Genomic DNA, 24054 nt, shown 5'->3' on the forward strand with positions numbered 1-24054 from the left:
TTTGACTATAATGAAAGATTAGAGAAAGGTTTGAGAGGCTAGAGGTTTAATCCAGTAGAAGGTTAGTTGGTAAATTAGATGGCTAGCTAGAAAAGTCTGACTGGGGTAAGTAGCAGATCTGAAGTGATTAGAGGAAGAATCCAGTGGGAAATCAGCAGAAGTAAAGGATGGATTGGAAGAAGCATTTAGTAAAATACTGGTGAGTGGGGTGGGGGCTTGAACTGGGAAGATAAAGCTCTTTCACTGTTCCCACAGTAGAAGAATAGTAAAAGAGGATTTCAGTTTGAGATAAGATGAGTGATCTCAGTGCTGGTTAGCCCACTCTTGGAGTACCGTGTCCAGTTTTGGGCTCCCCAGTACAAGAGGGATGAAACTACTGGAAGGAGTCCAGTGAAAGGCCATGAAGATGGCTAAGGGACTGGAGCATTTCTTACATGAGGAAAAGTCTGAGAGAGCTGGTATTGGTGATCATAAAAAGGCTTGGAGTTGGGTCTCATCTGTGTCTGCAAATGTCTGTAGAAATATATCAAAAATTGAGCCAGATTGGTGCCCACTGATAGGCCAGGAGACAATGGGCACAGAACAGGAAGTTCCCTCTGAATATCAGGAAACAAGTGTGATCGTCAGTGTGCTGGAGCACCAGCATGGATTGCTCAGAGAAATGGTGGAGCCTTGGAGATGTTTAGAAACTACCTGGATGTGGTCCTGGGCGCCTTACTTGGAGATGACCTTCTGTCAGACATTGACTAATTTCTGTTTAATTTTGTTAACTGATAGGTCTCTTCAGACTTTCTTCAAATGTAAATATATAATATTCTGAAGGCAGCTCTAAACATTTAAAAATGGAGCAAAGATAAGTTACGCCTTTGCTATGTGTTGCTCTGGAATTAGCTCAGTCAGAGTTTCTCTTCCTTGCCTTGCAGGCGAATACGTTGTAAAAGTAAGTGTGCCTGAAGGCTAGTGCTCTTCTGAGCCTGAGCTGATAATTTGACAGCAGGGTCAGCTCTCAACTCAGGCGTATGGGCTTGCTTGCTGTAACACTGTTACAGCAGAATCTGCTTTTTCCTACTGAGCTATTTCAGTGATAGTTTTCAGTCTCTGACAAATTCATGTGTTATGATTTTTGTAATTGGAAGAAAGGAGAAGATGCTGGTCCCTTTTGTACTTTTTGTATGGCAAAGTACTGCCTTGGAACATCAATGTCTGATTGACTGTCGAATCTTCCATACCATATAGCTGTTCTATTCTTGAACTGTCCTTCGACATTAAAACTGTTGACTCGTAATTATAGGGATTGATTTCTCATTTTAGTAAGTTTCGTACTTAAACGGTACCCTATTCCATTTGTATATGGTACTTGCTTGCTTTGATTTGTTTTATTTGTGTTCCACGTAATGTTTCATTCGTATTTTGGTTGTAAACTTTTCAAGGAGATTCTTCTGCTTTATTTTTACTGTTGACAGTGTGGCAAGGTTCCCAATGTTACCACTGCCACTGGAGGCATATTTGTTAATTTAAAGATGGCTCCTCCAAGCTTTGCGAAGAACAATAATTAATATATTTGGGTGTAGGCAAAAACACTTGACTGTGATTCTGGTCTATTAAAGAACTGATGTAAGTTGGATTTAGAGGCTTCTCAGATTCTGACTTGAAGAACAGATGTATTGGAAGGGATTTTCAGTGAGGAATTAGACTGAAAGGAAAAATTGCATCATAGGAGCACAGAAGTGACTTAAGAACCAATATAATGGTTCAAACAACTCCTGAAGTAGTTAAGTCATCTTTTGTATACAGTGAGCTTCATGTGGGCACGTGGTAACACTTGAGATTCTGTGATTCTGAGATGGTCTAAAGTATCTGAGATGCCTGAGTAACTTCTGTATGGTCTGGAAAATACACCCCAGGGCCTACAGCACGTCACTGTCCTTCAGTGAGCAATAGCTAGGTAGGATATTTCAGGGCATGTCAAATGGCATTAGATGCCTGTGTGTCTAATCAACTGAATTCAACAAGGAACCATGTTTTATTGCTATTCTTTTTTTTTTCCACCCATGGTCAAATGTGTTAAGCCACTCCAGATGGATGTCCAGTCTGGACTTTGGCTGAGCTAAGTCTGTCTCTTTTAACATAGATACTAATCTTAGCAGCTGTAACGTGCTTAAACACTCTAGTTTTCTCAATATACCTTCTAGGGTAGTATTTCATAAGTGTTCTGCATTTGTTGTCTGGAAAGTAGAATTCAGCATGTATTCTAGTATAAATTTAATACCAGATGATGCATATAAACCTACATGTAATCTGTGGAGTTTTATGTTGAGTGTTATACTTATGTGGTAAAGTGATATTTGTAACTCTATAATGGTAGAATCATAGAATATTCTGAGTTGGAAGGGACCCACAAGGATGTTGTCACCCAGTCCAGCTCCTGATTCCACACAGGAACACCCGAAAATCAGACCCTTTGTCTGAGAGCGTTTTCCAAATGCTTCATGGACTCTGGTAGGCTCAGTGTCATGACTGCCCTGGGGAGCCTGGGGAATCATGTTGGAATCCAAAGGTAGAACTAAACTTCTGTATCTGGCTAACTAGATATTTATAACTTTCACAGAGGAACTCAAGGAGCTAGCTATATGGTATGTCGTTTGGTTCCATCAAACAACAGAATTGCTGCAGGGTGACTACTGTAATACTGACTACAGAAAGCAGTATGTGAGTTCTGGAAAAGTATAGTTACCTTAAGGTTATAGGCTAGGAGGGTAGACGTTTCAGCTTCAGTTATCTCCAAATGACAAGTTCAAATGATGAATGTGAAAGCCTCTTTGACATTTACATACCATCTTGCTAGGGCAAGGGTTGTATTTAACAGTCACGTTGTGGTTTTAATCCATATGTAATACCATTTTGTGGTAATTATGATGATTAGATGTTCTAATGCAAAATACATTTGTTAGTCAAATTGATTCCTAAAACTGAACAAGGAGGAGGCTTCAAACTAAAGCTGTCTTGCACAATGTTTTCCTCTTTATAATTATGTTGATAGAAATGTGCAACTTTTGGTATTTAGAGATTCTCAAATATTTGCATGTGCATTCATTGCTTTGGTATGAAAGTGCACAACTGTATTTAAGCACCAGTCTGAGATCATAGTCACTGAATGGTCTAGATCTTAAAACCATTAATTTGTCAGAAATAACTTGATAGCTTCAAGGAAAATGCTTGCATTGCAGGAGTCATCTCAAACAGGAATAGACAGAACCAACGCAGTGGCTCCATGGGTAGTGAAGCTACCATACAGCTTCTTCTGCAGCAAGGAAGGAGGCCTTGCTCCAGATTCTTCTGTGCATCTTAAAACTTGAATCTTTGACTAATGTCCCAGTAGATGCGTTGAGGAGCTAGTTGATAGCTTGATGGCCGAACAGGAGGTTTGTCCCAGGCATGCCTTTTTTCCTCTACCTTTTGTTAATTGCAGTCATTGTGTGCATCTCTGAGCCAGTTCAACCTGGTAGTCCCCAAGACTTACTTATGTTCTTCTTTGATGGCTAGCAGGGTAAGTCTGTCTTTGGAGGACAAATGCTGGACGTGGCACAAGGTGAGCAGGTCATACAGTGGTAGTGGAAGATGCCCCCACTTTTAAGGTATGCCTGAACATTTGGGCAGTGGCCTGATAAATGAAATGCTGTGTAGAGTTGAACTTACCATTCTCTAACATCTATTTAATTGTGGTATAGATGGAATCAAAAGGTAATGTGTAGTATCTTCTTTTTTTCTAGGAAATTACTAACCCAGGATCTCTGGTATATATCATTAGAAAGCCTTTCAAATGCTATGACATTTCTACTAAGTAAAGTTTCTTAAATAACTGGGGCAGCCATCTGTTTGACATCTAATTTATAGAAGTGAGCAATTATAAAAGTCTGTATTTAAACACTCTACAGATGAATCAGCAGTGTTTGCAACATCTCAGTGTTCTTAGTAAATGGCATCAACACAGCAGCCTATAGCATCCTTTGTAGTTAAGGAAGAAAATATTTCCATGCAAAGTGCCTCTGGGTTTCTGCTGCTTGTGCAGCTCTGGTGATGTACTTCACTGTGTCTTGGGTATACTTCAGAGCTGTAGCGTGAGGTCCTGTGTGCATTCTGCGAATCTGTATCCTTGAAACTTTCTTCAAACAGGAGACAAGATAGAAACACCTACTCCAAGAATTTTCTTTAGCCCATGATATAGCTGTAGCCCTTTGCATAAGCGTGTTATTCAGACCTGAATTTATTACGCTCAGTTCTGTTATGGTCCATAAAGTCACTCACAGTGTGCCTTTGATAGAAAGAATTTGTGGCAGGCAGGCAGCCTGTTCTGTCTTGCTTGCTGAAACACTGCAGGCTGTGATAGCGAATGCAGTTCAGTTTGACTGCTCCCTTATGGAGGGCCGAGCAGCCTTTCAACGTGACTCTTCAGTGTGCTGCAGTTATAGTGTCATCCTCCTGCATTTGCAGTACAAGCTTTTACTCAGTGTCATGCTTTGGTGGAGGCAATAGCATGGCTTTTATTGCAGAGAATAAAGGAAGGAGGGTTTGCTGCTTGGGCAGGTAATCCAGCGAGTAGTGACTGAGCACTGAACCTGTCTTTACAGGGCAGTGATCGTTTGCACACTGTACCTGTGAGATTATCAACGTCTCTGGCTGCAGCACTTAGTACATGTGAGAACGTTTGCTGACAGTGCACAATTTATCTCCACTCCTCAGTCTTCTGGAGGTGAATGATGGCACTGCACTGGGATGTGCTTAACCCTTTCATGAGGGACACCATGGTAGCAGTAGTGCTGAAAGCTTGTCTCTGTGCCCCTTTCAACCATTGGGCACTTGTTCCTGCTGTTTTCCTTGAACCAGTGCAGCTGCTATTACAGTGGCACTGGAAACCATTGCAGAGAAGTGATTTGGCTGAACTTCCTTTCATCAGGCTCTGTACAGCTGGTAGGAACCCCTCTGGTTGCCCAGGTAGCTGCCACGGTAGAAGAGGTAAGTGTCATGGTAGAAGTGACCATCACAGGAAATGTGGCATATTAGTGACTTTGGGTGATTTGAGCTAACATCTTAGATTGATTTAGTAAAATTGGTTAAATCAAACCGAATTGTGGGCTGTCTCAGATGTAGATTCTCAGGTTTTGCCTTCTTTAGTCCCTTCTTTAGTCCCTTCTTCCATGCTATGGTGCTTTTCCTGGATACTTTCAGATACAGCAGTCTTACCAGTACTGAGTCAGATTAGCTCATGGATGCAACAGAAAGCTAGCAATACAAACGTGTAGTGTTTTCTTTTTCATCAATGAATTAATGCAACTTGTCATGTGGTTCTGTGATCACAAGGCAGGAAAGAAAGATAAACAGGACCACATCTTGTGTTAGTATTCTGTAAGTGGATCATGCTGCTGCAAGTGAGAAAATCCTGTTTCTGTTAAAGCTGAGAACTGAGGGTGGGAGGATCATGACCTAGATTTTGAACTGCAGTGAGATATTTAGTGGTGATGGTTGTATCTGATTTGTTTTGAGGTTAAATTCTTTCCTGTGATTACAGAAAATTAAGGTAAGATTCTGTTGTACACAGTGAGCTGGTGTAATGTTTTACCCAGAGGAATAGGGTAGTTGCTGTGTTTGAATTAGCACAAAATTTTTTCTGGTGTAAGAAGATTCTTTTGGGAACATGTCACCTCCCAAGAAACCCACCTGAAAGTTCTGACACTTAATGTACAGTGTTGTGTTGCTGTTTTTTTTTTTGTGTTCGTAGCTTCATGTTAATGTGGCTTGTTAACTGCCAACTGGTAGGTCTTCCTACCAAATGACAACGAGTCATGAAATTGTCTCATTTTTTCATACGTTTTTGTAAGTTCTTTGCTTAAGCACATGCTTTTTTTTCCCCCCAAAATTTCCATATTATCTCATGCCAGTAGAAAACCTGTCTTGATGGCTTCTTCAAAATCTCTCATCTTTTGGTGTCTCTTGATTCTTGCTGTGGCATCACCTTGATGGTGCCACAAGTTTCATGTCAGAAGTGTGCTGCAACATTTCTTTTGAAATGGAATCTGGTATTCTGTCCTCTCATAAGCTTCTGGTAATACCCAGATTAAAATAAACTGTGGATTATCTCCAGGCAGTATTCACTAAGTCTCTAAGGTGACACCGGCACAGTATTTTGGTTTTATTGTGCTTTCACATTGTATAGTATTTATATAGTAGTTTCCGTTTTAAGATAGGCCTTCACTTTTACTTTTTTTCTGCTTAGCTTTGTTGATTTTGAGTGTTTATAACATCCAATAAGAAATTTGTATGGACTGTAAGTTGCACCAAAATGACTACTGTAAGAGAAGTCATTTAAAAAGAAAGGCAATATTGTGGTATTCACTTCATTTGAACCATGTTAGAAAAGCTAGCTATGCACAAAGGTTGTTGTGCATAGAAAGGTTCTGCTAAATCACAAGAGAGACCTACCAGGCTGAAATGTTGTGATTTTCCTGAGTGGTGCTATTTTTCATCTTGATTTATTGTGTAAAAGCATAAACAGTGCCTGCATGATTTAAGTTGCTCTACTTACATGTGTTTGGTAGTGGATACACCAAATGATGCTGCATTTTGAATGGAGAAGCCTCCTGCTGCCCTCTCTCCTCAGTGTTTTTAGTATTCTTTTTCTTCATGCTGTACCTGAATGGCTGGCAACATAGTCTTGGGGGGGGATATTCCCCCAGGAAAGCCACTTTCTTGTCTCCAAATAAGCTGTCTTGCTGAGGATTCAGCAGTCATTTGCAGGGGGAGTGGTTTAACTGTCTTACTCACTGGGGAGAATTAGTGGAAGAGCATCGGAAGACTATGATCCAGACTGCAAACAGAAATGACCTGAGGCTAGAAGTAGAGTACTGATTTCTTTCTTCGGTATGTAGGGTTGCCAAAGGCTAATACATCATGCCCAAATCTAGGTTATAGGTTTTCATGTAGCTAGGAGTAGGCAATAATATGTTTAGAGCTGGGCTGACAGCAGGGATTTCTGGGGAGGCTTTGTGATCTCCCATAAAAACCTGCATTTTTGCTGCTGTTGTGCAGAAGAGGAGAGTTTCACATGCAGAACAGCCTGTTATGCTGTGGCAGATTAGAAACTCCAAGTTTACATGGTAGGTTGTTTTGTTTTTATTCAAACTCCAGGTAACAAGAAAAATTGGACTATAAATAGAAAGCCTAACAGAGGGAGTAATATAATATAGATCGTTTGTACACGTGAGTGAATGACCTTCATAACGAGCTTCTGAGTCACTCTAGCGAAAATAAATTGGACTACAAAACAATTAACTGCAGTGTTTTCACTTGCTAACTGATAAGCTAGTCTGAAATATACCACCATTTTTTTCCCAAACAAGTACCATGACAATTTAAAGAAAGTGCTGATTTTGGTTATAGCTTCCCTCATTTCAATGCCCAAGGGTCCTGTTTTATTTTTAATCTTTTAAATATAGTAATGGGTCATCTTTGTATTGAAGAAAACTTGTTCTAAAATAACAAATAGCATAACAAAGTCTGAGGAACAAAAAAGTTATCACTTGCTTGTCTGCTCTATGTAAGATAAAAACTTGGTGTCCTGCCTTGTCAATAACTGAGGAAGCTAGGGGGAAGGTAGGGTTATTTTGGTTGTTCCTGGCATTTTATATCTTTGCTCGTGGGAGTATGTGTTTGGACTTCAGGGGCTGTATTTGTTCAGCATGAATACATCGTGACACTTCGCTTCTGTTAAGTAATCATGTTTAAAACAGATGGTAACTGATATCTTTTTATTATCAGATTGATTGCTTTAGTAATGTCACTGCTGCATTGACTGGGTGACTTGGCATAAATCAGTTTGGATTTTTGAAGTAGTACCAGAGCTGGGTTAAGTACTGAGTTTCTGAACTTTTTTTTTCTCAAATTGAAAATATCAGAACAGTCTCACAGTTCAAGAATCTTGTGTTGCCTTCATACTTCTGTGGCTGCTGTCACCAGTTTTTGCATTTCCCAGGAAGAGCTCAGTCTGAGCAGTATTTAAAACTTTTACCTTCCAATATTGAATGCCTACTTGTTGTTGTCCAATTGTAAAATTGTTGTTAGTGTACAATACTCATCCTGGTAGGGTTCTGATTCTGATTGAGAAAGTGGTTGAAGTAGTTGAACTCTTCTGAATTTAACAGGTACTTGATAAAAATAATACTTACATGATTGAAATTGCATGTTACTCTTTGTTTTAAGAGCATTAGGAAAAAGCATTTTTCAGACAGTCCTAGTAATATCTATTTTTTTAGGAAAATTTGATTACTTTTAAGTAAATAGGGAAGTTCTTGTATAGGTTATCATTTTATTTATATATATAATATAAAGTATATGTAAGCAAAGTGCATTATATAAAGACACAGCTTGGTAGGGCCTGAATGGTTCTTTGTAGGTTTATGAACGGTGTCCCATAATTTACTACCTAAATGTGCCTCAGAATAAGTGCTTGAAGTGCCTAATGTGGCAAGTGCTAAAATAAACACGTAGAATAGTTAAAGATTATGAGTCATCAGTCAGTCCCTGGCTGTTCTTTTTATATTTCACTTATTGATAGAACCTATCTGGAAGTTACTTTTTAGAGACACCATTGGGGTGGTCTGCAATAAATCTTGTAGGGCAGTAAACTAGAAAGTGCATATAAATGTGTGCAATATTCTAGGAATTATTAAATTTAAATTTTGCTGTGTAGGGGTCATAATTCTGCATCTGAAAAGTTCTAAATCTGTCAAATGCTAACTCGGTGGACATATTTGTCTTCAAATAAATGCTGATTTGATTTCTTCTGTCATACTTTGTTATGCTATGTGAGCATCTGAAGTATACTATTGTCTTAACTCTTACCAACTGCATTGCGCTGAAAAATAAAAGAGCATTTACGTTACGTTTACTGGTTTTTAATTCTAAATAGTTAAAATGATTAACCACTTTATAATTATTTGTAAATGTAAACAGGAGTTAGAATTTAGTCCCAAAGGAGCCTTTTTAGAGCTCAGTAGAGCTCAGTTCAGCTCAGTAGAATCAAGTATTTCAAAGGAAGAATCTCAACTGGAACAGGATTTTTTTTTTTTAGTTGAAGAAAATGATGTTTAAATACAGAACCACTCAGTGAGATTAACCTCTTAAATGTCTTGTGTTTTGCAGAAGATCCTTTTGAAGACTTTTTTGGGAGCAGGCGGGGTCCAAGAGGAAGCAGAGGTGGTGGATCATTTTTCTCTGCTTTTGGTGGATTCCCTGGTTTTGGAAGTGCTTTTCCTTCATTTGACACAGGTAAATATCACAATACTTAACAGGAAATTTCCGTTTTGGTTCACAAAGCATCTTGATGTAATAAGTCTTGATATAAAGCTGCCTTCATTTAATAAACTGTGAGGCCATTTTTCTGATTTTAGGATGCTCTCTGAAAAGTCTGAATGCAAATAAACCCTTAGGTCTATCTGACAGCTCGTGAAAAATAAACAGACCTCAAATAGGTAGAATTGTTTGCATTCTTAATTCTGGTGCTACAGTTTCTTTATGGCTTTGCAATTGTTTTTGAACTGTATTTGAGTATTGGTGTGATGGCTTTTAGGTAAGATCCTGAAAACTCTCTAGGGAAAATGTGCTTAAAACCCATGGTAGTACTAAGTATGAGTTAGGGGTAGCTAACTTGAATGTCGAAGCCTGTGTCACAGAGGTTGCTGAGACTTGCTGCTACTCAGCGTTCTTGAAGTGTTAAAAGATCTTTGGTATTACTTGGCACGTTAGTGATACAAAACTTGTTTTGTCTGCTAACCCAAGGCATCCAGTCTTCTATGATAAAATGAAAAATCAGAGTCTAAAGTCATTAGCTTTACATTGAGTGGAAAGAGTGATATAATGGTTGAGTTCAGCTGACAGGCTTGAATGGCTTTTCTTTAAAGGAAGGGACAATCAGTTTTTGGACAGTGTTCAGTATTTGGAACTGTGGGTCCATATGGGAAAAGGCAATAGTGCTGGAGTCATTTTTATTTTCAAACGAGTGTTTAATGCCATCAGTCACTGATGTTGTGTTGATGCAGCCGTCAAAGGGTGTTGTGAAGTTAGGATGTAGTCCCAGTGGCTGATAATTTTGAAGCTCGCAGTCATGCAGTAATACAGTTTTGGTCGAATATTTTTCATGTTAACTTTTTCCCTAATAGGTTTTACTTCGTTTGGTTCGCTGGGACATGGAGGTCTTACTTCGTTTTCCTCCGCATCGTTTGGTGGCAGTGGCATGGGTAACTTCAAATCAGTATCAACCTCAACTAAAATAGTCAATGGCAGAAAAATTACTACAAAGAGGTAAAAGTGATACGTTTATATGAAACTATATAGAAATACATAGCTGCACATACATGCATATAAATATGTATACATCAATAGTTATACATAGATTTGTATGTGGTTTTCATTTTTAATGATGTGGTCATAACAAAACTTGGATTTATGTGAGTTTTTTTTAAGGCAAAAAGTTGCTTTGGGTTTTGTAACTCCACTTGGCATTGCTGAGTTGCTTGCAGCTGTAGCATGGGGAAATAAAGAAGATAGGGTTTTTGTCTAAACTCCTAATAGTCCAGGAGGGTTTAACTGCATAAGGCCGGTGGTGAGAACTGCCCTGATGAAAAATGATGGCAGCAACTTGTTTGCTGTTTGAAAGGGACTTGGCAGCAGAGGTCTTTGTGGGCTTTCAGAACCCTCCATCTTTTATCATGGTGTTTGACTACTGGCTACCAAGTCAGCTTGGGCTTCTCGAAGAGAAAAGTGTGCTTGGCTTCTGTTGATCTTGAAGCTATTGACTAGGAATTGGGAAACTTGAGATACACAAAATAACTTTCTCTAACATCTGCTCTAGTGTGCTTTCCCATACAGTGTTTGAGTGAAGTTAAATTTCTGTGTAAAAACTAATTTAGTTTCATCTGTTAAGTGAACTAAGCAACTTACACCCACTTTGGAGAAAACTTTTTCCTATTTATTGGAAAGGGAACTTTCAGGTATTTTATGTACCCATATGTGATGGAGAAATGGCTGCATTTGGGAATTTATGGAGTAACTTTGAGTAACACTTTGCTTTGGACAGAAAGCCTTTCTCCATGTTTTTGATGTGGGTTTGTTCACTTCACTAAGTCTGTCAGAGAAGTTTGTATCCAACCATGTGGTTTCTTCATTGCATTCATGAGGGGAGAATGCCAAGATAGTTAAAATTCTGGCATGAATTAAATTTTTTGAAAATAATTTAAACGTTGCTCATCTTCCTGTTTTTAAAACAAACAACCTAAAACCAAATAGCTTTTTAATAATATCCTGTTCTAGTCAAGTATACTTAAATTCTTTCTAGTATATCCTAGTCCTAAACTCATCATACAGTAGGTCTCTGATTTAATTGTTTTGATCAAATTAAAAGTGGATTGAAGACTGTATTGCGTGTCTTATGTTAAGCAGAATTGTGATTGGATCTAGAACATTATGCATGTAACAAATGATACTAAATGCAACATCAAGACAGCACAGTTCTATCTGTAAAAAAGACATTTAGTTCTAGGTAATTGTAAGTAGCGTCAGCACAGCTGTGACAATTTGAGGTGACAGCTCTAACTGTGAACTGTACAAACTGTAGGATTCAAACTTCCACAAAGCAGTTTCCCTGCTATAAATAAGCAATATCAGTGGGGGAATGCAGATTGTTGCTAGTTTCAGCTCGTGCACTGTTAAATGTGAAAGCTTGCCAGTTACAGTTGTATTAAGCAGGCAGTGCTCCATTGTACTTAGTTATCTAAAGCCTCGGTCTGGTGTATATTTTCAAACCACTTGCTGTGCTCTAAAACGACAAACTGTGTTATTTGTCCTACAGAATTGTTGAGAACGGACAAGAGAGAGTAGAAGTTGAAGAAGATGGCCAGTTAAGGTCGCTAACAATAAATGGTAAGGAGCAGCTGCTACGCTTGGATAACAAGTAATTCAACGCACGCATTTAACAGAAATTTTAAGCTATAACAGCCACCATTTGAGGATTGACAGGAACATTTTTTGAAGATTCCAAATGAACTCAACTTTCTGTATATCCGTACTTAATCTTAAGTAGTATAAATAGCTCAAGGAGAGCTTGTATTTGTCATAGACTTTTGAGTTTATTGTTGGGACCACATCAATAGGACCATTTTTTTGTCCTTAAAATTGTTGTAAATTTCTGTATGCACTTTTCTTTTTATTATCTATGATCCAAGGTGAACCATGATCCTTCAGTAGTGCTAGGGCAAGATGTACACTAACACTAGCATGAATCTTGCTTTTACCAATTTGTTTGAAATGTGAGCCAACTAGTAGTTTAAGTCTGCTGTGAAGTTAACATTTCCAGGATAAACTTTTTAATAATTTCAACTTTTTTTTTAATATTTACTAGTGAACGATGTTAATACATTTCTGGTAATGCATTTCTGGTTTAAATAAATTAAGGATGTTTTCTAGTTGTGCATGAATGCAGACAACTTAGTAAGTTTTGACAAATGTTTAAATGTGTAATGTAAGCAAAAGGTAAACAAAAGTGAAGCCAGTAAGCTGGGTCTTTTGTCATTTGCTAAAAAAAAAAAAAAATTCAAAATGAATAAATGCTGATGTTTGTGGTGCATTCTTTCATGAATGGCATTTGTAACCTTCTTGTGTCTGTGTGTGATTTGGGCAACTTGGGAAATCGGTGCTTTTTTTCCCACCACCTTCTTCTTCCATCTGAAGGATGAGGGCCTTTTTTCTTTACAGATGTTTTCTTCAGTGTGACTGAAAACATATTTAATTTCTTTTCTAAACCTGTATTTGAAGCACCTATTTTAAAGAAGTGTTCAGAGGCTGACTCTCTAACTCCATCTTTTGCCCTAATTTTTTTTGGTCTGGGCAAAAAATAAATCACTCTGTTTAAAAAAAAAAAAAAAAAAAAAAACAACACTAAGGCTTTAAGTTCTGAGACTGTGAGACTGCTTCAAAAAATCTGTAGCGAACACAAATATACAGGAAAACAATCAGTAATTTTTTAAAAGCTGTCTGAAAAAATTTCTCACATTTTGAGAACAAGCATGGTGACTTTGGAGCTAATTTGCACAAAATTACTAGGGACAAATCAAAGCTAAATAAGGTTAAAATATCTTAACTGGTTAAAATATCTTTTACTCATCAAACAAAAATAAAGATGGATGCCTTTTTTTAATTAATGGAGTGAAGCAGTGTAAATTTGTAGCTAAGACCAGTTTTTCAAAGTTTAGTGAAAGATGACTTGATGTCATAGGGGAAGCATGCAAATGAGTATTGGCATTTGTTAACACCTGCCAGCCTCTGGGTAATTTCATAAATAAATTACACATGTACAATTTTGTGCACCAGCTTTGAACATCTGGCCTTCACCAAATTCTTCAGTCTTGCTTAATGTTTAAAAAAAAAAAGCATGGTGTTTTTAAATGATTACTTAATGCCTTTTTACTGAACACCATCTGCTTTGTACTAACAAATGCGATGATTATTAAATATATCGAAAAGATTTGCTCGTGTTAATCATGCAGGATAACTGATTCAATTTAACCCAAAACCAGCAATCTAAAAAACGGCTAGAATAGGATTCAAATTTACTGCAAAGTTAGCATGACTTAAATTTGTCCCTCTTCTTCAATGTTAATTTAATACAACCAAATAAAGTAAGAGTTATAAGAAGATGTTAATATATACTTTGGTTTTGGGACCACAGATGTTACATCCCTTTTCAAGTTCTTTGCAGAGTTGTTACTTCAGTGTTATGTTTTTGGTGTAGAAGCACAAACTCAGTCTAGAACTTAAGCATTTTCTTACTGATGCTGTTTGTCCTTCCCCTTGTATGTTCCCTCCTGATCCAGATGACAACTAAATCCATTTATTTCAAAATCTGGCTTTGTTGTGATGTCTTGAGTTATGAAAAATGTTAATTTACATTTCTAGGACACACAGTGTTCCTTTAAGTTATGTAAACTGTAAAAAGTGCTTCAAATTGGTTAACCAACTCAAATAAAATTAGGACAATCCGGAGTTGAGTTTGAATTCCTTCCTGTGGTTACCCATAGCTTTTTATGTTAAGCTTCCTATCTTTACCTTCTATTTTATTCCCAATTTTTATCTTTTAGGCTAACATTTAAGTTAACTAGTTCAAGTTAAGAAGGTAATTATGATAGCATAGCTGCTAGTGGCAGTTTTCTACTCACATGCTTGTGTTAGATCTTAACCAGAAAAGTGTGGTATTATAGAGGTATAGACCATTCACTCAGAGGTTCCCTAATGAAATCCCTTAACAGTGTAAATTTGATGAAGATCCGGTGTTTTGGATTGTTTCTCTTCTGCCTTGAGATCCCTGAAGCTGGTTATTGTCAGAGCTAGAGAAAGATGCAGTCTTAAAAGGCAGCACTGTACTTCCTTGGCAGAAAGAGAAGCTGGCAAAGCACAAAAACAGACAATAAACAAGTTCCATCAGTAAATCCATGAGTAAAGATCTCTACTGTAGTAAGCAGATACCCATATGCTAGCATCTGAACAGGCTGACAATTGAACTGGGTGGAAACTTGGTCCAAATATACTACTGGCAGTTCCAGGTCTGGATGTGAAAACTGGCACATTCTCGTAGTTGACCAAAGTGTGATAATCTCCACCTGTTTCAATATGTAGAATTAATTGAAATAGCACAGCTCCTTTTTCTTGCATCCAGCCTAATTTGTAATACACAAAATGAATCCTCATTTTGTGTTTCTGTGGATCCAGTTTAAATTCTTCCTATTATGTATTATATACTCAAACTTTCTTGGTAATATTGCTGCTGAAATGAGTTTCCTTTCTCTGTAAAACACATTTATTAGGTTGCTTTGAAAACTTCTGTACAACTTCTTACTAATATGTACTTTGCATGTATATACAAAACTGACTCACTTGGTAATGATTCACCCAGGGCAACAAATTCCCTTAAACTTCAGCTTCGGCCATAGTAGCACAAAATACTTAACAACAAGGATTCCTAATTTTACTAAAGGGTTTACAACATTGAGCATGCAGTGGGATGAGATAGCTGTCAAAAACGGGTACTGTATGATTAAAAGTACAATTTCTTCACACACGAGGGATTGATTTTGAGTGTTTGGGGACACCACCCAGTTTAAAACAAACCACCTCCAGTGATTTGAAAACAACTAAGATGGAGTTCTTGAACCTGCTGTGTCACTTAGTCTTTCCTGCTCTGCTTCAAAGTTCATTGGTAGAATACAATAACTTTGTAATGCTTTTTCTTGGTGCACCCTCTTATGTCTCTGCATGGCAGTAATTTCAACGCAATACACTAACATAAGGTTCTCTTCAGATTGCATGGCAGCTACCCTTTTACTTTGCTTTATGGAAGAAATTTAGATTTTCGCCTTAGAATGCTTCACATTTTTAAAATTGTTGCAGCTATTGTAGCTCTCAGTTCTTAAAAGACCTTGTTTGTTGACTCAGACGTTTTGTGGTATAAGTAAGAAAGCTCTGCTAAGTGTACCTAGCATTTGTAAGATGTCCTCTATCAGCTTGCGATTAATAATAGACTGTGTCTTCAAATACTGAAGACAAGACTTGGAAAAGACTTTAAAAACCAAAGCAACCTCTAAACAAGCCCCAGGTTTTTATACTTCTCCGTCAGCTCTGTCAGTATTCGTATCTGACTTTTGTTTGCTTGTCTCTAAGTGTTTTAGCTCTAGGTGTAAGTGGAGGCTTGTCTGTGTTGTATTTAGGTGTGTGTCTGCTTTAGACCATCTGTGGGGTTGCTTAGTGATAAGAGAAGTTAAATTTTTTTTTTTTTTTTGAACCCAAACTCTGTTCCCAAATCGGCTTCTGTTCTGTTTGGAAAGTGAGCCTGTTTCCTACTTTGCCTTAGTTTAATCTGTGCTTGAAAAAAAAGATTTTGTCTACCTCGAAGATGGTTGTTGGCATGTCACATGGTGTTACAGTTGAATGCTGCTTATGACCAGGGAACTTTTCAGAAGCACTCTATAGGAATGCAATCCCTTACTTTAACTTAGAATTCTTGTTAGCCTTTTAGGGGAAGCATTTCAAAAGTGCTTTTGGAAAACCTTTCTCTTCAAACCTTTCTCTTCGGTCCTGATGTCTTAGAACTTAGGCTTATTTTAAGTCAGTGTTCTCACAGCGTGGTTGCAATACAGACATCAGTGCCCTGCTAGTGAACTGTAACCTGGACTTGGAAACTGCTTTTTTTGACATAAGAAAAGAAGGCTTTTTATATACTATCTGTTCTCTCTGGTCTTGTTTACTTTGGGACTGAATTGTGACTTCAAACTTGTTTTACATAGTACTAAACATAGATGGTTTGGGTTTTCTTCTTGTTATTGCTTGTCTTCAAGTGGTGGTTAAGTAAAAAGGTTTTTATCTTCTACCCAGGATGCTGAAATGGTCCTTATGCTGCAGTAATGCTGGAACCAAGCAAGTTTACTTTGTTCATGTTGCAAACTGTACCTTTGGACTTCTTAACTGTAGAGGATCTGCTGCTTGATCAGACCTGATGGTTCAGTGAGGTGCGCTACTGAAAAGTTAGAGCAGAAAAGGGTTGTTTTATACCATAAGCCCCAACTTTTAGATGTTTCTGTTAGGAAAAAGAAAATGAAAACAAGAAAAAAAATAAAATGCTGTGACCACATGACCTGTAACTGAACCCACGTGAGCTGACTGCTGATTCAAACTCATTGAAACTTCTCTGAAAACTAACTTTGCTCTGGCAGGCTTCCTGCTGGATTAGGTATTACCTTACCTACAGCAGCTGGTAGGAAGTTAACTGAAAACCCCCCTGAGTACTATATCCCGTCATGCTTACCGTGTCTGAAATACATGCAGTAGTCTGGATGTGGTAGTGTCTGAATCCGAAGTATCCAAATAGGACCTCTTGGGGTGAGGCAGATTGCACTGCTGGTCTAAGTGCTAATTATCTTCTGCATAAAGGGAGCTGAAGTCTTCTGCCTGAGCAGATGTCAGCTTCAAAATGTAATGGCGGGGATTAAACTATGTTTAATTCAGAAGGTAAATAAAAAGTTTTATTAAAAGGATGTCATTTAGTGGAACTGTCTCTTCACTTTTCTGGCATTTTAAATAATGCTGGCATTTGCAGTATTACGAGTTCATTTTAAAAATCAGTAGGAATAGATAACGTTTGAGCTTTACTTAAAATTGACAATCAGGAGAATGTATTTTGGAGGCTTACAGTAATAACTCCTAATGCTTTAGTTTGCTCTGTAGCTTATCCTTTCTACTGAATCACAGATGAGAGCTCTTCCAGCTACTCCTTTCAATGCAGCCAACTTTGAAAGAAACTTCGTAGAAAAAGGGGAAAAAATGTAGTTGTAAGCTCACCGGCACTGAGAATAAAGATGAATGCTTTCAAAAAAACTTGAATGTTAATTCTGACAGATTAAATATTAACGCTTGGATTTCAAAGACTAGAGTAAGGATGCTTGTCTTTCATCTGGTAATAACAAATGGCGTGGTACATTCAGACACTTCAGTTCCTCCTTTTACTGAATGTTAAACATCACATGTGAAATCTGCAGTGCTTCTCATTTGTAAATAATTTTTAATAAGTTAATAGTATGGGTGAGGAATGCAGCTTGTGTGATCGGTCACAAAGTTCAAATTTTGGAACACGCATTCCTGATTGCCAGAAGAGAGAGTTATAGAGAGTTATTTTGGTTCTGTCTGTAACCCTGTTGCCTGAAGCTGTTACCGAAATAGATAAAGATGCAAAGCAGCAGATTTGGAATAAAGTTCTTCTGCCTCAGCTGCAGTCACGAGCTTGATTGAAATTTGAGGGGAGTTTACCTAGAGAAAAAAAATTCCTATGCCTGCAGAAGCTTTAACACATGGTGGAGGAGCTGAGCAGATCAATGGTATTTCATTTTTTCCCCAGAAATATATATAGCGTCTCTGATCATTGTAACTGATGCATGGAGTAAAATTAACTTGCTTATTTATCAGACATTTGTGTAACTGTCATCATAGCCACCTCTGGCAAACGTTTTTCATGTAGGTTGGCATCTTTCACCTTTACTCTGAACAGAACAAAAACCAGTACAGAAACTGCCTGCACTTGTCATGCAGTTGTGATAGTTGTCTTACTCAGCAGGAGAGTTCTGCTTCTTGCCTGTGTGAGAGTACATATTCTGCTGCAATATCTCTGTCCAAAGCAAGCTACACACAATGGATGTTTAATAATTGTTTTGGACTTATCTATGAGACCATTTCATAGGAGGAAAATGGAGAAGAAACACATGCCAAAGCTCAGCATTTCCTCCAGTTTCTCTTGCAAGATTGTAGGACTAGGCATTTTTTCTTCAAAAGACTTTGGCCAGGCTTTCCTTAATAATAGTACTTCTCACCAGATTACACTTCATTATCTTCATTTATTTGGACATGTCCTGTTAAGTGCTCAGACACCTCCCAGAATTAGTCTGCTAATCTGTACATACGCATTTCTTATTACTGCTTACCATCAATACCTTGATGGTAAGGATCTGATCGTATACTAAGTTTCAGTAAAGGAGATTCTTAAGTTCTTCCATAAAAGCTGGGAGGTGAACCTTCAGGAGAGTAGTTGAGAGCTGGAAATTCACTTTAAGTTGTTTTGCTTTCATCTGGTATTGCTTGCAACCATGGGTGATGTTCATGAACTTCTGGGCTTCAGTCTTAGACGTAGCTATGGAATGGGTCTAAAAATGTAGAAGATTTTTCTCTTGGGAAGATTCATCTTCAGACTTTGTAAACAGAACAGTCTTCAAAGTCTTCCTTTCATTAAATACCTTCAGTGCCAGTTCTGTCTTTGCTGGGCTTGTATGGTTTAGCTCCAAGAAGAAACATGCTTGATATGGACGATGCTGCTTCACGATGTAGCTTGCAGGGCGTGAAACCAGTAAGGGAGAAGCAGGAAACCAGCCCAGCCTGTTCTGTGCTGTTGATGTAAATTCCAAGGACTTTCCTTCATTTGCCTGTTGCTTTTCCTCTTCAGGAAAACGTAATCACAATTTACCACAGTCAATCCACAAGCAGTGGGCATTTGCCCTCATCCCCTGTTCACCATCCCCTGTTCACCCGACCCCTTCTCTGCTGGCTAATGCTGCGTCCTGCTGCACAGGCTGGTTCCCCTGCCAGGGCAGGAACAGGAGGTGCTTCTGCAGCCTGAGGATGATGTACCAAACCCTAGTTTGATGCTTTAAAAAAAAAAAGTACAACAGTAAGAATAAACTGCTATTAAAGTTTGCCTTGTTTGGAAGAAGAATATAAACATTTGTGTAAGGCTAGACAAATTCAAATGAGAAGATAAACATACATTTTTTAACACGAGTGATTAACTGTTGAAAGAACCTGCCAAGAGAAGTGGATTCTCCAGCTTTTGGTGCCTTAAAGACCCATTTTTCTGAAAAATATGATTTAGTAAGAAGCAAGTGTTTGGGTCTACATGGAAGTAACAGAAAACTCTGGCTGGGGAGCAGGTTGAGATGGAAGGGTGCAATGTCCTCCAGACCTTTCTTTGGAGGGTCTGCCTTAGCATGATTGTTTTTCCCTCTCTTCCTATGGGTTGACACTAATGCTCACAACATTTTTATTGTGGTTTTGAGACCAGGGGATGCTTTAGTGATGAAGGAGTTGAAGGGATGGCTGGGGCTGTGTGTGGAGATCCCTTCCCTGTTGGGAGTTGCTGTAGAGGCTGGGAGCTGGGAAGATAGGAGGCAACACGTGCATCCAGGGCACAGATAGTGCGTGATGACTGTTGCCCTAACGCATCCACTTTGGGATGTGTAGGTGACAAGAGAGGAATTCAAGTGGGAGATGATGTTCTGAACCTATTAAGGTAAGTAGTTGCTTTATTGTAGTGGACAAATTGGGTGTTCGGTGACAAAGAGGAAACCAGGGCGAGGGCCTTGATGACTGTCCCAGGGAATGGGGTTTGGAATTGCCATGAGCCCTTGCATGTCTCCTCTCTTTTCTCACCAAAAACAGACTGCAGAGCTTCAGAGCGCCTCATTTTGGGTCCTGAGATGAAAGCTAAGAGGTTAACGTCATGACAAAGATTCATTTGGCATACTGGATTGTTTGTTTGAAAAATGTGGGCAAAGTATTTACGTTTCCAAGTTTTTATTTTTAGTGTGGGTTAAATCTTACGTGGACAGCAATATGTGTGTTTTGAAGCTAGAGTTACTACAATGAAAAAAAGCTGTTTTTTGGTTAATTGGGACATTTTCAGTAGTGTGCTAAAAACCTAATTATGTCAGAAAAACATATTTCTACGGGAAGCTGCCACAGAAGCATCTCCTGCAGAGCTTAGATGCATGAAAAAAAACTGTAGACTCTTGGGTTTTGAATATACTCAGATTGTACTTGGGTTTTGAATATACTGCATTTTTATTTATTTATTTATTTCCGAGAGAAGCTTGTGGACAGGCAAGCTCCTGGAATTCTAACTCAGCATCATTTGGGTCATAAAACCATAAAACACATCTTGGAATAAAATCTTAAAACTTACCCTCTTGTATGGCAAAATCATATATGGTTTCTGTAGCCCCTTCCTAATTTTCTTGGGAAGGTATCCTGCTTGGAGAGCGCTGGAAATCCTGAATTCTTCTGCAGTCAAATGAACCCTATTTTGAGATCTAAGCATTGAGTACTTAAGATAGCTTTTGTGAAGCCTCCTTTCTGTACAAACTGTAAAAACTGAGAGGGTTTCCCCTTGCTCATTAAAAACCAGAGTCAGAGCAGTGTGGCTTCACCAGTGTAGACATAGCTGTAGTAACCTGGAAACTTGTTAACTGAAAAGTAAAGCTTTAGTAACCTGGAAACTTGTTAATGGAAAAGCAAATAATTGCATGTGCCATACTGCTCAGCCCTTTTCTGGCTTAAGATTAGACCTGGAAAGAAATCTTTCTAACCTGGAGGTATATCGCCAGTGTGCACCTTGGGTTTGTGGACTATTTGTTAGCAGAAAGCTACTTCAAAACCACTTACTTTTAAAAAGCGTCAAGCTGTCATTTGTTAAAGCAAAGTAATTGTATTCATATTTTCCAAGGAACTGCAAAAATTGTTGAGTTATATCCCGTAGAGAACCTGTTTCAAAGTTAGGAGATGCAATTCTGTTCTCTGTGCAGCTCAAGGGGACTTGAGTTGGGCGTTCAGTTGACTTAGGCAAAAGCATTCATCCAGGGAATCGGGCTGAACATGACAAAGTAGATTATACCTTTTTTTTTTTTTTACCACTGCTAAGGAAAAAGAAAATCATGTAAACTTTACAATGCATATTCTTATATTTTTGGGGTGTTATAGCAATGGCAGCTAATACTACATGGTATAAAACTTACAATATCTATTGCAAGGAGGACAATAAAAAGAAATGTAAATCATTTCCAAGTATTTCTAAAACACTGGTATTGACTGATTTTTTTGATCCATTCTGAAAGTATTATCCCAGAGGAACTGGAAGATAGTTCTGTTTGAAAGGTTAAAAGAAAGTTGACTAATTTGTCTTGAGCCCTACTCTTACTATTTCTGTAGTGTTTTGTAATTCTAACTACTCAAATTCAATGGTTGCAAGACAGAGTTGTGTCATACAATAGGAGGTAAATGTAAGTGCTTTCTCATGCAGCGAATGATCTAGAAGGTAATTCTTACATTAAGGAATGAGTACAAGAAGCTAAATTGAGGGAAATAAAACATTTCTTTGAGGAGACACAGGTGTTTGCGCCTTCCTACTCCTGATGAACAAAATGAAGAACAAAAGATTCTTTGAGTATTCAGCTGTAGTTTCCACTCTTCCCTCTCCTACACCAGTTGCTCTGAGATCATGTGTGTGCTTTGCTCCTTGAAATGTTTGTATAAAAAGATGGCTGGATCCCTGGTAACTGTTTTCATAGAATAAATCATGAAGCTGAGTGCCTAAATATGCTATGTATTCTGTTGCGGAGGAGATTCCTCTTGCCCTGGACAGAATAGTTTCCAACTACAGAAAGACTTTCTTTTTATTTTTTTAAACAGGAGGTAGGGGTGGGTGTGTTTTTGCCTTACGCCTCCCAGCCTCTTCTGTAACAACAACTAGCCATTCATTCACGTTTGGCTCCGGATTCAGCTAACTCCTGTGTTTTTTGGGTGTGGTGGTAAAATTCCCCAAATTATTGGCGTCTCAGGTGCTGTGTATGGGCCTGTAAATGGTGTATAGCCAAGTCAGCACTTGAAGTGCAGCTTTAATGTAGATTAGATGATATATTACTAATAGTGGTCAGAGCCTTTCCAGTTTTATGTTGTTTTTTGGTGATACCTTTACTTAAAGCGTACAAATTTTCAGTTGAGATTGTGATACATATAGACCCTGAGGTCTAGCAGTGCTTTCTTTTAAACTGTAATCAGGGACTTGTCAAGTGTCTTTTTGGTACAAGTTTGGGTTTATTTATCAGTTCATCTCACTGGAAATTCAGTGTCTGAAGGCTTCCCTTAACAGATCCATCTCCCAGCAGGTGCTGGCTCTTTCGGTGAAGTTACAGCATTGTGCATCGTAGGGGGGTTTTCAGCCCAGTATTCTTGTGTTGGCAGCTTTGTCTTTGGAAAAGCAGTCATTAATTCTTTTCTTTAGTATTTTTAAAAATTACTGTAAAAGGAAATTTGTTTCTGTAGAATTACTACACTCTGTCCAATGCCCAGAGTTCAGGCAAGGTCAGAATTTTAATTGGAAAGTGATGAAGTGTTCTCAAAAGTGCAAAATCTGGGGCTTTTTATGTCAGTTGCCAACTTGCATGCATGTAAATCTGTGTAAATGTCAGTTTTCTGTTGTGCATCTGTTTTGGGTTTCCTTTTGATACAACAGTGTGACTGCAGTAGGTTTGCAGCTCTGCAAAGTGAACAGCAATGACTTTACAGAGTTGAGGAGAAATGCCGTAGCATAAATGAAGTTTGGCATCTTAAATCTTAGTAAAACTTGGCAAGTGCTTCTGAGAAGGTTTTGAGTTTGCTGGTGTTCAAGAGGGAAGGGGATTAAGTTTGCTGGCTGCTGTGCTTTGGTTTGCTGGTTCTACTGAACTGTCTTTGTAGTTGAAACAGTTTTGATGACGTTTTTTTTCTTCTCAAATATTTATTCCACTGGTATATAGTGAGTCAGCTGTCAAAGTGACTTAAATATTTGGAAAAGATTTTGTTGCCATTGCAGAATCGCAGGAGGTGCGTGTACGTCCGTAAGCTAGGTGATGCTGAGCAGCAGCTAGTTCCGACAGCTGAAGGTGGTGAGTTGTTCTCCTGGCATGGGTACCTGGCTTCCACGGGAACACCCACCTCTGCACCAAGAGCTCGTGGGCGACTGGCCGTCCTGTGCTCCCCTCTGAAACTTGATGTTCTCCAGTGTCTCTGCCATTATGGTGCTTCTTCAGCACAGCCCTGCCCTTTTTTTTTTTTTTTTTTTTTTTTTGCTTTGGCCCCAGGAATTGTGGTCAGAAATGGTTGTCATTGTGCTTTGTGCTTCATCCCATGGATCCCAAAGGTTTGATAAAAAGGTAGAGGAAGGGCAGGTGGGATGGTGTTGGACCATGAACAGCCATCGCTCCGTGCTGGGGTTGCTCTGGTGCCCCTACCTCTCCACTCGGGTGGCCTTGCTAGGATTTGCATGGCTGCATTGCATGTGCTGAGCAGATGCCAACATCAGTGTTTGAACTCTACTTCTGCTTCAGAAGCGCACAAAGCCCTCTCGGTAAAACATCCTCTCTTCCCACTGGATCTCTTCAGAAGCAGTGTATAAAATGATGGATGATACTGTTTCCAGGCACAAAAGAGCATTGTAAGTATTGTTATTGCTGGATTATAGTCATATTTCTGGTTTGGTGTTTGTTACTTTTAGCTGAAGACTTTAATTTTTGTGCTTTCCACTCAAGGGTTAATTTGGTCAGGACTTCAGTTTGAGCAGTACGCACAGAGCAGTTCCTCCTTTCTGTGTGCATAAATAATTGCTTC

At 38.6% G+C, this 24054-nt stretch overlaps 1 protein-coding gene and 1 long non-coding RNA gene across 4 annotated transcripts in view; one reads left to right on the top strand and one right to left on the bottom strand.

Moving 5' to 3' along the window:
- The window catches only part of DNAJB6 (DnaJ heat shock protein family (Hsp40) member B6), a 67161-nt gene that overhangs the window by 15437 nt on the left and 27670 nt on the right, over positions 1–24054 (top strand). For all 3 annotated transcript variants that reach the window (XM_035316412.1, XM_035316410.1, XM_035316411.1), the window contains exons 6-8: positions 9196–9321; positions 10212–10353; positions 11900–11970. In XM_035316412.1, the coding sequence (XP_035172303.1) occupies positions 9196–9321; positions 10212–10353; positions 11900–11970 (339 nt within the window). The remainder of the gene's footprint in view (positions 1–9195; positions 9322–10211; positions 10354–11899; positions 11971–24054) is intronic.
- On the bottom strand, positions 15716–19388 carry LOC118161264. Its single transcript, XR_004747918.1, has 2 exons — positions 16901–19388; positions 15716–16672 (listed from the first exon to the last, which is right to left on the bottom strand). It is a non-coding gene; the product is annotated as an uncharacterized LOC118161264 (long non-coding RNA).

The sequence above is a fragment of the Oxyura jamaicensis genome, chromosome 2, assembly GCF_011077185.1.
Source record: "Oxyura jamaicensis isolate SHBP4307 breed ruddy duck chromosome 2, BPBGC_Ojam_1.0, whole genome shotgun sequence".
NCBI lineage: Eukaryota > Metazoa > Chordata > Aves > Anseriformes > Anatidae > Oxyura > Oxyura jamaicensis.